Source organism: Protopterus annectens, chromosome 17.part0 (assembly GCF_019279795.1).
Source record: "Protopterus annectens isolate FY-2018-M chromosome 17.part0, PAN1.0, whole genome shotgun sequence".
NCBI lineage: Eukaryota > Metazoa > Chordata > Ceratodontiformes > Protopteridae > Protopterus > Protopterus annectens.
Genome location: NC_056751.1, coordinates 136,337,621 through 136,351,400, shown reverse-complemented (window position 1 = coordinate 136,351,400; position 13,780 = coordinate 136,337,621). Strand labels below are relative to the sequence as shown.

Below are 13,780 nucleotides of genomic sequence, written 5' to 3'. Positions count from 1 at the left end.
TATGAAATGCATCTCAAGACATTCCTTGCTTGGCATTCATCATACTGTAGGACATAACTGACTCCCCAAATACCCTTGTTATGGGTGAACTGGTATTAGGCACCCTTTCCCATCCCCCATTTCAAGTCTCCTGTGTGCATGAACCGCTAATCAGACCTTGATTCTGGGATGTAGTCACAGCTATATTCCTCAGTACCATAAGGAATTTTATGGCTGGGTTAGTCAAATGAGTGTATCCTTGTTTGTTGACAGAATTCTAGTTCTAAATGACTAGCATACATTTTGATTTTTTTTTTTTTTTTTGCTACAGGCATTAATTTACTGTGTGCCCTTGAAATTTGTTTTGGCTTTCTGAACTTCAAAGCATAATTTTTGGATAGCTGATTAGTCATGTGCTGTCTCAAAACAAATCTTTGTTTCACATGTGGTTATTTTAAATAAACATGCAAAAACAAACTTAGTAAGGAAATCCTAGTCCTTTGAATACAAACTAGAAAATTTAGAAGACTATAGCTGCTGTTAGAACGTAACTGCATGCAAGGAACATGGGTCTCTGTCTCACTGAATTCCTAATTAAGATTTTTATGAAATGTACAGCAAGGGAAGATGTTTCTGAAAATATAATGTCCATTTTATTTATTTGTTTTTTGTTTTTTTTTTACTGAAGACGAAGAATATCATTATCTGAAAAGGCTGTGACAAGCCTTTGGTTGCGCCATCTCCCAAGTCTAGAAAAAGCAACATTGCACCTCATTGAAAAACTTCTCACTTGTGAGACTATGCAGATGAAAGAAGTAATGAAGAATTCATTTCTGGTATGTCTATAAGAAATTACCACAGTATCTTGGCAGAGGAAGTGCTTGTTTGCATTATAATTTTGGATGGGAGATTGCTATTGTGTTAGCGAAGTTTATCTTAGCTTTATTTTCAAAATATCTTGTTAGGCAAAATAACGTGCTCCTCTTTAGACTTGGTAACAAAGGAATGTTTATAGCAGTGCCTTCTTGGTTACATATGTTGGGAATTTGGTTGTTTTTATGAACTGTTCCATTCAGTAGTGAATTAAAAGAATGTTGACTATGGGAACACTGCAGTGGTTGAATTGTATTTTTTGTGATATTGTCAGATCTACTTTGGTTTGTCTGTTGCAGTAGATCCAACAGTTAATAATTAGGCTGAGCTGCAAAAATCATCCTATTGTATTTCTAGCAGTTACAATTTGTAATGCCCCATGCTGTCAGCTAACGTTGTATAATCAGTAGCACATTACTCCACCACCTTCTCCTCAGTTCATTCTCACCATGGAACATGGTTTGGTACCTCTTTGAAGTTTTGTTGTCTTCTTTTGTTTTCATTGAAGCATTTCTTTTTTGTCTGGGCCATCAACACAATACAGCAGTCACCTGTATGCTTAAAATTTAATTTCAAAAACTTAAGAAGTAATTAAATCCTATATGCTGCAGAAAATAAAGCAGTCTGAGGTTTACTGTTGCTACCCCTTTCAGTTACCTTGCTGAACTGAGGAACAATACTGATGAGACCCTAGAGGGTCATCAGAGATCAGATAAGGCTACTTTGTCTTATAGGAAGTTACAAAAAGGTGAAGGAAGAGCACTCTAGAGGGCCTTTGTACACCAAAGAGAGCAACAGTGATAGGAAAAAGCCCTTGCATAGGAATTATAGAAACTAACTATTCTCTAGAAAAACAAGCAGTCAACAGCAGATTCAAAATGAAACATTCTCAAGGAGAACAACAAGCACAGAGTGGTAGAAGGCAACATCAGCATCAGGCCAGTTACCTTCATCAAGAAAACTCTTTTTTCAGATTGAACAAAGATGGCTGCACACAGATCAACAGCCTAATTCCAGGTCTCCCAGTGTGAAAACAAAAATTGCAAAAAATGAGTGCCATTGATTTTTTTTTTTTTTGGGTAAAATTAAGTTACTATTTGGTAAATACACCACCTGGATACCAGCAAAGAAGAAATTTGGAAAATGTGAAAGAAAATCAACCAGAAAGGTCAAGAGACAACACCGTCTGGGAAGAATTCTTCAACTGTTCAGCAAAACGCAGTTCAAGCTTCAGCTTTTGCTCAAGAGATGGCTTTCAGTAATTTAGAGGAAAACATAAATCAAATGTATTCAGAGGTGATTAAAAGAAATGAATAACTGAAGCAAATTATCAATTCAAACAAAGGCTGGAAGAAATAGAAGAAGCTTTAACTAGCCATTCAGATGAACCGACAAAACTGCAAAAATTGGAAGCTGACATAAAGAAAAAGATGGCTGAATGCAAGGTTTCTCAAGAAGAGCTATTTGAGTTAGAAGACAGCACACTCAGAGAAAATCTGAGATTCTCTGCTGCACCAGAGAAACTGGAAGGAGCAGACTGCATTAATTTCATGAAAGCATAAATAAACAGCTAGACTGATGTTCCACAGCAGAATTGAAAGGACACATAGAGTATATGCTCCAAATCTGGTCATGAGAAAGCAGCCAAGACTTCTTAAAACTATAAAGATATTACCTTATTTGTTTTCCATTAGCAAATGTTCAGTGGAGTCCAGATGTCTGCAACTGAGGGAAGCTGTGCATTCCTTTCTGAGTGAAATTTACAAAGACTCACTGCTAAGTACATTTCCATGGAGACAAGCTGGCTGCAGATGCAAGCAGCTGATTTTAAGAATTTTGAATATTCTTTGCTGAGAGAAATGCAGATTTTAAAGTTACAATGGCAAGCAGTTCAGTGAAAAAAATGTTTGAAATTATGGAAGTGATTAAAAGGTAACCTCCCTAGCAGCCTTAATACTTTAATGTAGTTAATAGAACAGTGTACAATTTAGTTTTATTTAAAGATAGCGAGTGCACTTTTTCTTAGGGCTGAAAGTTAATGTTTTCTGAAAGCAGGCAAGCTGTTTTTCATATCTAGGAGGGGAAATAGATAAGGATAAGACAGACAACATTCAGTATAAGTAGGAATGCAGGCTGTAGCTTGCACTTTAGCACAGATAACCTTAATTTTAGGTTAGATAATGCCTGTAGATGCAGCCATCAATCTGGAGCAATTGTTTCCTTTTGGAAGCTTAAACGTCATGTTTTAAGAATGTACATACTTTTGTGTGTGTGTGTTCCAAGTTAATATGGGACAGGGTGTTTTGTACTTAGTTTTTTAAGGGTTTTCATTAACACAAAACATTTTGAAAAATGTGACATAGGTTCAGATGGAGATGAGAAGAAACAAGTGTACAAATGATCAACCTGTCAAACATTAGTATATGCATGTAACTCGAAAGCTGGAAATATGCATTCAAAAAATGTCCTGTTTAGTAGGTGGGAACAGTAGCTTTTTATCATGATGGCTATGCTGTCCAAAATATCCTGGAATGTGAATGGTCATACAGGTATTCATTAAAAGGAAAAATTATTTAATTATGTTAAGAAATGCAGAGTGCAAATAGTGTTGCAGGCGACACATTTGGAAAGAAAGGAACATGTGAATTTGACAAAGACAGGATTTCAGAATGGATATTCAACAGAATATCAGGAGAGAGGCTACAATAGTGACAGATGAGGAAAAAAGACAAAAATGGTAGATTTGTGGAAATAAGGTGTTTTTAGTGAGGGAGGAGGATTACAATGGCCTGTACTTGTATTCCACAGAAAACTACTATTGTAGAGTATAAGAAAATTTGGGGAGAAATGGTCAGTTCTCAGCAGGGAATATTTTTATAGGTGGGGTCTATAAATTGATTTGCAATAGTGAGGATGTATCAAGGGGACATAGAAGAGACAATATAACAAAAGGGTAGAGTTCTGAAGAAATTTATGAAAATATTTGGTATGGAAGAGGTGAATTCAGTAGAAGGAACTCCCAACAGAATTTAAATGTTATTACCCAAGGTATAATAACTGGGCTAGACTAGATAGTTATATTTCACAGGAAAATATTTAATTGAAAGCTTCAATACATATCCAGTAACTATTTCTGATCATGCACTAATAAAAACAAAGATAAAAATGCAGGGTAATGAAGTTAAAATAAGATGCTGGTGCTTTCCCACCTACTTGTTAAAAAAAAGGAATGTAAGGAATGGAGTTACTAGGGACAATAGAAATATCTTCAGAAGTTATAGTTAGTGACAGGAAAAAAAAATGAAAATGTAGTTTAAAAATAGGGTTGAAATAAAATCAAAAGAGATATGGTTAAGAGGTAATAGAAAGTACTTGGAGAGTCTGACAACTAATAAGGGGACCCTCACAGAACAAGAGGAGGAGCAAATGCAGAGTGCTGAAGAGAAAATAAGGGCATATATAGATAATATGAATGAGTTTAGAAAGCTTGCAGTTAAACAACAATGTTTTGATGTTAATTCCAGAGCACAAAAACTTTTAGCACAATGACTTAGGTAGCAGAATGTTGAATGGGTTGTCACCAAACATAGGGGAACGTACAACAAGAAAAATAACCAGAAATCATGTAGAGGTTTTAGATATATTCAGGAAATATTAGAAATTTTGTATAAAACAGAAATCTGGAAATCAAGGAAGAATACAAATGGAAATATTTATGAACAATTTAATTATGCCAGTGTTAGATTACACGAGACTCAACAACCAACAGTTAAGATAGAAGGTGATAAGATAAAAACAGTGATGTATAATCAGTCTGCAGGAAAGTCTCTAGGAACAGATGGTATTTCTGTGGAAATTTGGAAATTATGAGGGAAGGAAGTGATAAAGATTTAGAAGATTTTGTTTAACATTATTTTAAAAGGAAGGGAAGCACCAACATCTTGGAAGAAAGCTGTAGTGACTGTATTACCTAAAGATGGCAAAGACCCTTCAGATCCAGTTTCTTATAGACCCATTTCAATTTTAAATCACAGTTATATCTATACTTGCTAAAAGAATGGCAAAGATATTGCCAGAATTTATAGATATGGATCAGTGTTGTTTTCTAGAGGGGAGGTAAACACTTGACAACATTAATAGAACAGTGATCCAGAGGGAAGGGAAGGGGTCCTCTCTGGTAGTTTCTGCTTGAGTAGAGGAAACAGGCAGGGTTGTCCACTTTCCCCTTTGTTGTTTGCATTATATTTAGAACCATTGGCAAAGAAAATAAGGGACTCAGAAATTCAAGGATATAATTGATATGGTACTAGGGGAAAAGCTGGCTCTGTTTGCAGATGGTATTATTTTATACATGACAAAACCAGAAAGGGACATTACAGTGTTATGGAACATTTTAAGACAGTTTCAGGTCTTCTCAGCATACAAAATTAATGAAGCTAAAACAAAGGCAATAATGGTAAATTATGTACCCACACACAAATTGGTCCAACAATATCCATCTTTATGGGGACATGATAAAATGAAATATTTAGGAGTATGGGTTGGAAATTACTGTGGTGGCAGTTAAGGATATGTGGGAAGAGACTAAACAGAAGACAATACAAAAACTGAGAAACTGGAAGTTTTGTTATATGGATACTAAGATACAAGCCATTAAAATGTTTTTGGTCCTATTAGTCTTATACACACAGGTCAGGCATACTTTTATTAACCGGAGGAGAAGTTGTGGATAGCAATTAAAAATGAGTTGAAGGATTTTATCTGGGAGGGGAAGACAGCAAGGGGTCAAGTGAGATGAGCTGATTCTAACAGTAGAACAAGGCGGACTAGGAATACCTTATTTGAAGGGGTATTTTAGAGCAATGCAGTTAAGGCTCTTATACATAGCACATGGAGAAAACTATAATTCAAGGTGAAAGGAATGATGCTGACACAGGGAGGAAGCTCAAGAAATAAGGAGAGAATGGGATTTTGGATGCAGACACTTAAGCAGAACAACCATATTCATACAGAGTATTATATTCATAAAATAGCAGGGAGTATTCTAAGAACCAAACCAGCATAAGAATGGAGAAAAGAGATTTTGTCGATAGGGTTGACTGTGGTCAGGGACACATATAATAGGCAAGTGGGGGCTGGAATTTATTGGAGAAAACTGGCAAAGGAACCAAATAACTGTAAAAGGAAAGGTAATAGAATGGGAAGAGGCCAAAAATTTGCTTGGACAGCAATTTAGAGATTGCCTTCCCTGTCAAGGATTGGTATCAAAGTATAGCAAAGCAAAAGAAATAAGGGGCTCCTAAATGAAAGACCAGCACTGGCAGAGTTTTAAATAGAATCTAGAACAGAAGCTACTGTTAAAAAAAAGGAATAATTAATCAACCATATAAAATATTGCATGATAATTATGAGAATCAATCAGAGGAGCTGAAAAAGGATCAGGAAGAATGATTGGATAAGCAATTCACAAAGGGACAGTGGGGGGGATATATGTATATCTCCCAAATATACAACAAGGTTTAGACGATTTAGGATCTTTGCACGGAAGTTTTTACATAGGTATTTATATACCCCAAGTAGACTCCAAATAATTTTTCCTCAGGTGGATAGCAAATGTTGGAGGTATGACGGGCAAGAAAGCGGTAGCTGGGAGCATATTTGTTTGGGAGTGTAATGAGCTGGCGGACTTTTGGGATTACCTGCAGACTGCTCTTTTGGAGATGCTGGGTGAGCAGGTTGGACTGACTGGAGAGCTGATTTTTTTGAGTTATGCCACAAATTAGAATTGCATAGACATAGTAAAGCCTTGCTGAGTCTAATTATGGTGGCTGCCAGAAAAGCAATTACTAGAAAATGGAAATCAAAGTCTGGAACAACTTTACTAAAAGTAGTGAATATAGTAACAGAGGTAAAACATCTGGAATTGGGAACTTTGGAAAAGGGAAGGAACAAACTACATAGGAAAAAATGGAAATTGTGGAAACAATATATGCAGAGCAGGAACGAGGTTTAAGAGGCAGGATTTGAATGAGCCATATAATGCTTAACTTGACAATGACTGGATGGTTTATAAGTGATATATAATGTTTACAACTACAGTTGTTTCAGTGCTGTCTGTGATGTAAATGGCTTGCAACTAAAGTGATATAATTTTGTATGTTTTTCATTTATATGCATGTAAGATTGCCTTTGTCATATGTGTAAATTTAATAAAGATTTTTGGAAAAAAATTATCCAGAGGGATGCAGATTGTAAGAAAATACCTTTGTTGGGTGGGTCTTAATGCAGAGAAAACATTTGACAGAGTAAGCTGGAATTTTATTAGTTGGGTATTGGAAGCATTTGCATTCTCTGATATAATGTTAATTAGAAGGATATATAAAGGATCGAGGTGAGAATTATAGTGGGAGGGTTCCACTCATATAAGTTCTGTTTGAACAGAGGAACCAGGCAGGGGTATCTTTTTTCCCCTTTTATGTGCTTTATATTTAGAGACATTGTCAAAGAAAATAAGGGACTCAGAAATACAAGGATACAATTGGTATGGTAATTGAGAAAAGTTGGCTTTATTTGCAGATATTATTTTGTACCTGATAAATCCAGAAAAGGGCACCTCAGTGTTGTGGAACATTTTCAGACAGTTTCAGGTCTTTTCAGGATATAAAATTAATAAAGATAAAACAAAAGGCTATAGCCATAAATTATGTACCAACACACAAATTGGTTCAGCCATACCCATATTTATGGCAGAATTTATCTGATGAAATATTTAGAAGTATGGATTTAAAAGTATTCTGTTATTGCAGCTAAGGATATTTGGGAAGAGAGTAAACAAAAGATAATACAAAAACTGAGAAACTGGAAACTCTTATTTATGGATATGGATAGTAAGATACAAGTAGTGAAAGTGATTTTAGTCCCTTTAGTCTTATATACACGTAAGGCATACTTTTATCAACCAGAGGAGAAGCTGTGGATAATAGTAAAGAATTGAAGGAATTTATCTGGGAGTGAAAGAAGGCAAGAGTTAACTGGGGGTAATTTCATCCTAGCAGTAGAACAAGGTTGGCTCAGGGATACTTTAGAGCTACACAGTTAAGGCTCATATATATAACACAAACAGAAGGTTATAATTAAAAATGGAAAAGGGATGATGATAAAGCCAGGGGTGAGTTTGAGAAATAGAGAGAGAGTGGGATTTTGGATGCAGATCCTTAAGGAGAATAACCATACAGAATGTTATATTTATAAAGTAGAATAACTTATTCTAAGAACTAAGCCTATAAGAGAATAGAGAAAGGAGATTTTGCCAGTAGGAGTAACTGCAGCTAGGGGTACAGAAAATATGCAAGAGGCATCTGGAATTTACTGGAGAAACTTGACAAAAGAACCAAAATATTGGGAGCAAATAACTGAAGCAGGAAAAATAATAATGTGAGATGAAGCCAAGAAAACATTTGGATTTCAGGCTAGAGACTGCCTTCCCTACCAGGGCTTGATCTCATAGTACAGGCAAAGGGAAGACAGTGGGTGTATTTTAAGTGAAAGACCTGCTCTGGTGGAGTTTTTAGTTCATTTAGAACAGAAGCAGCTGTTTTAAAAGGGATAATTAGTAGGACATATAAAATATTACATAATAACTAAAGACTTAATCAGAGGAAGTTAGAAAAGACTGAGAAGAGAGATTGGAAAGCAATTTACAAGAAAACAATGAGAAGACATATGTATGGCTCCCAAGTATGCAACCATGTCCAGAAGGTTTAAGATCTTTGCTTGAAGTGTTTGCACTGGTATTTTCATACCCCAAGCAGACTTGCAAGAATTTTTCCTCAGATAGAAAATTTTGGAAGTGTGATGGAGAAGAAAGAGGTAACTGGGAACATATGTTTTGTGAGCATAATGGGATGGCAGATTTCAATAATTCCCTACAAAAGTACTATATCAAAAATATTGGCTGAGCAAATGGCTGTAAGTAAGGAAATTATTCTTTTGAACTGGGTTTACAGGATCTGAATTGCCTATACATAGTAAGGCCTTGTTAACTTTAATTCTGTTGGCTTCCAAAAAAGCAGTTACTAGAAAATGGAACTCAAAAGTCTACACCAAATGTATTAGAGGTACTGAATATTATAAAAGAGACAAACGAACTGAAAGAGGGATCCTTAGAAAAAGAATGGATCAAATTTTATTTTATTTATTTATTTATTTATTTATTTTACATTTGTTATTTTATTACATAGAAGTAAATGGATATTGTGAGAACGATAAATGCATAATAATGTTCAGGAGGAGGAGTGAGGTTTAAGGGAAGGCAGGAATCCAGCACTTGTTTTGTAATGTTGGATTGATGATGCAGCAAAGAAAATACTTGTGATGTATATTGTATTTAAATGGAAAAAATGTTAAAATGCCTTTCTTTTCTGTTAGTATATGTTTGCCTATGTCTTAAGTGGTAATTTAATAAAGATGTTAAGAAATAAAATTCCTTTTCTAATAGTTTGAGACATGGCTTAATTGTTGCATGTCTGTTTCTTTCCTATGCTGTACAGATAAGAAACAAATGCAAATGAGCTACATTAAGTAATGATCTAATAACAATAGTGCAGCAGGTCAGAGAGAGAGAAAGAGAGAAAGGGAGAAAGAGGGCATTCCAAGGAGATTCCAACTCATTTTAAGACAGTTTCCCTGCTGCATCAAAACAATATTTTTGCACCATAAAAGAGCCTAGTATGTCTGTACTACAAGTGGTGTGCTGCTTAACTGGGAGTTGCACATGAATGGAAGAGTGCATGCTTCTCTGTAAGTAGCTACAGGAGAGCTTGCAGGTTGCCAAGTTGATGGGGACAGGACAAGTACTTGCATCTTACCTCCACCAGGGAGCAAAAGGGGGAGTACCCTTGTGGCTAAGCAAATGAGTCAAGTGGGTTCAGAAAGGGGTGCACCAGATCTGATCCTGGGGACTTAGTCATCCAGGCAATAGAACTGGTACCAGAGGCAGAGATAGGCACAGAGTTTTGTGAGGTATTTTCTTCAAGTCCCAAGGAAAGAACAATAGAAAAACAGTTGAGGCCTGTCTAGGATGAAACCAAAACACAGTTGTTCCACACAACGGAGCTGAGTAAAAAATTTGTCCTTTTATTAATGGAGGTAAGCGCTTTCACGGACAACAATCCGCTTCTTCAGACCATATAACATAGCTTCATATACATCTATTTAAGTAAATAATTCAAAGGCATGTCACAAATCAAATAACCTGTGCCTATTATCTTAAAGGTGCAGCAAAGATAAAAACATTACTAATAATCAAATTCATCATTTAAAACTCTAAAAATCCCTACAGCGAAGAATTAAAATAATTACATTAATATACACGAATTCTTAATATTTTATAAAGAATTATATATCTACATTTAATTCATATATATATAGGACAAATTATTACCAAAAGGCTATTTATATTACCTAATGTTTTAATGGTCTGCCTCTTAAAAATGGTTTCAATGATACCTTAGTATTTAAACCTGGTGTCTTGTCAGCCTTTAAGCGCAAAATCCATCTTTGTTCTGCTGCTTCTGTTTGATTTCTTATATTACCTCCCCTCTTACTAGTTCTTATTACTTCCAATACCATAAATTTAAATTTGTGTGTCAAATCTTTCTCAGCTACATGCAAGGCTAATGCACTGCTTTCTTTCTTATTCCTGATGTCACGTACATGTTCTAGAATCCTGTCTTTTAGAGGACGGTTGGTTTTCCCAATGTAATAATAACAACATTCAGTGCAGTAAGAAAAATAAACTACATATTTTGTATGACAATCTATCCTGAAACCTAAATGTGGGTGTACAAAATGTGTTCCTACGTGTATATAAGTACAAGCCATACATTGCCTGCAGGTATAAATACCTACTGTATCAAATTGCATATTATCCAGGACATTGTAGGATTTGTAATATAGATGGCTCTTCAAAGTCCTAAAAGTAAAACTCGTAACTCTGTCCATTACTGACTGCAATATGAAAGTTCACTTTGCTAATGGTAACTTGTTTTTACAAAAAATCAAATTTGGGATAGCAAGGAGTATGCAATGATGTTTAGGGGGTCTCTGACAGAAACTGAGTCACCAGCAGTTGCCCATATGTATGAAGGCATGATAGGCACTGAAGCCAGGAATAGAGAGAGAGATTTTGTCGCACTGAAGTCAAGTCTAGGTAATAAAGCATATATGCATATGCTTGATATGTAGGTGGGCATCATGTTTGAGCATCTTTTTGCTGAGATTTCTGGAATTGAGTAGAACCACCTTAATGATGACTAAATTTAGATTTGATTGTTTCATATGTCCAGTAGACTAACCTTGAGTAAAAAAAAGCATTTGGGGGCAGCAACTGCTTTTGCCAGTTTGCAAGATCTGGAAGGGAGAGGTGCAAAACATCCTTGTTAAAGTATGAGGGTCAGTCAGACACGCATTGTACCCCTTAGAATATTATCATCTAATAAGCCAATTGCTGCATCCAGTTATCCTATCTTTAAATTTCTGCATCATTCTAGGTGATGGTAAGATGCCACTCATGACCAATATTTTCCTTATTCATGCCACATGCATAGCAAGGTCAACCACATCTTTCTTCATCACCTCTTAGATGGTGCACCTAAGGTTGTTCATCTCTACATGGACCACTGCCAAATAATAATCATATTTGCCAGAAATGAGAACCTGCACCCACATTGATTCTGACCCTAGAAAGACAGCTGTCACCTTAATCTTATCCAACTTAGTGAGGGTGGTACTAGTATGCTTAATAATAGCATCAGTGATGGTTAAAGCATTGTCTTGGGTAGTTGCAGGTGTAATAACCCTTATAGGATCATGGGATCATAGGAAGTTATTAGGCTATTGGCCCTGAGGCCCTTATAAGCCTAGCCAAGAGTTTAGCCCATGTTTAGACAAGTCAGCACCCGATGCCCCTGTCCAGCAGGGACACAGGTGGAATCCCAGGGTTGTGCTTAAAAATTCTTATTGTGTGCATCCTTGTAACTCTCTGAAAAATATGACAAAAAAGATCAAGGCTAGCCAGAACTTTCACTGAGTAATATCTTAAACCTCCTATGATGCTGGCCCTTGGGAGGAAAGCAAATGGCCCCTTAAAGACATGCAAGTGTTCTAGCTCTATGGCTTCTGAATGCCCATTGACTTTTACCTTTTATAAGTCTTTATTAAAGCATTTAGGCCATTGTTGAAGTACACATACTTATTGGAGGTGAAAGATGGCTAAACGTGGACTTACTAAGTGGATCAGGAAGTAGATCTTATAACAGACCTTTACTTTGAGGCATTTACAACTTGTTCTTTTAGAGTAGTTGTGACATCTTCATCCTTCATGTATTGCATCCTTGAATGATGTTTATACAGCTATAATGTGGTCTAATATGCATATATTTACCAAGCATTACAAACCAAGCATAGTTTCTAGATGGATAACTTCCTTCATTAGAAGTAAGCTAAAGATCATCTTGTGAAGAAAGCTGTTTTTATGCTTTGCTGTTTTTTTGCTTTGTTCCTCGTCTTTGTGTTGCTACTGCTTGGAATTCTGTACCAACTGCTAAGTCTACAGCAAGAGAACCCCAAAGTATGACAGTGACATTACATAAAGAACTTAATGTAACAATCTATTTTTGGAGTATATGTTAAAGTAGATGTGTGCATTTTCTAGGTGACCTGATCGCCTGCTGTTCTTCTGGAGTCTTATTCAAAAAGATGGTGTATGCAGTCATATTAGACCCATATCATAATCTTGTTGGACTACATGGTTTGTTGGTCAGAAAGAAGCAAGTTGGAGTTTGGTCTAGAAAGCATGCATGAGCTTGTGGTGATACTACCCATTATATGAACAGATGCCTTCAGGACTGGCATTAGGAGGCATCACTAGATGGAACTGCTGGAAATCTGCTGATGATTATATGTGACTAGTGATATAGGTTAAGTGCTGGATCTGTTGCAAGAGACTACCTCAGTGATTGATCAGTTTGACAAGTTGTTGTTGTTTGTCTTTCGGCTTTTCCCGGTTAGGGGTCGCCACAGCGGAACTCTGGTCTGCTAATGATTGGCAGTTGGTTTTTATGGTGTCGAGTTGCCAGCTCGATGCCCAACCTTCAACGAAGGCACACCCGTTTAACGCATGTCTTTCGAACGCCCACTCGACCACGGGGAGGACATGCAGACTCCACACAGAAGGCACTCCCAACCCAAGTAATTCACATAATTACTATGTTTTAATTTCTAGGAAGATTTTTAAAGCAGTATAACAGATGGATGTACAATGATTAATTTCTTCATTTGGCCTTTTATTTCCCAGCAATCAGAGGTCTCCCTTCATGAAGGAAGGCTTGTGTTGCACCATTCCTGCCTCTAGCTGAATTAATGTTTACATAACGTTGACCTTATCCTTTGCTTCGTAGAGTTCTCATTAATTCATAATATTCACTTATTTGCATTTTCTATTTGTAAGATAAGTCCTATTTTTCTTCTTGGGAGAAATTAGTTGTTAATATTTGAATTTTTTGATAAACGTCTTGTGTAATGATATATCTAGATGAATTTTTTAACAAGTATACAGAGATAGGACTGCCCCCATTAGGGCATTAGACAAGGGATATTGTTAGCCCCTGGATACATTAAAATGTTTTGATATTTTTTTCTGAAGAACGTTGCAGATATGCTTTAGTTTTTTTAAGAAGTGGGATGATTTGTTGTCTCTGTTGAGAAATATGATTTTATGGTCTATTACAGAAAAGATCTGAGGAGTGGAGAATTTGTTTAAATAAATCTTCCAGATAAAGTCGCAAAGGGTCATGAGTTGTTTGATGGATGCTGGACACTGAGGAGGTGGTATGGAGTTTTACAGTGTCTAGAAATGGCACAATGATGA

At 36.2% G+C, this 13,780-nt stretch overlaps 1 protein-coding gene across 3 annotated transcripts in view; it reads left to right on the top strand.

Moving 5' to 3' along the window:
* Positions 1 to 13,780, top strand: part of FANCC (FA complementation group C) — a 2,534,829-nt gene that overhangs the window by 1,538,470 nt on the left and 982,579 nt on the right. For all 3 annotated transcript variants that reach the window (XM_044059426.1, XM_044059425.1, XM_044059427.1), the window contains one exon: positions 668 to 815. In XM_044059426.1, coding sequence (XP_043915361.1) covers positions 668 to 815 — 148 coding nt within the window. The remainder of the gene's footprint in view (positions 1 to 667; positions 816 to 13,780) is intronic.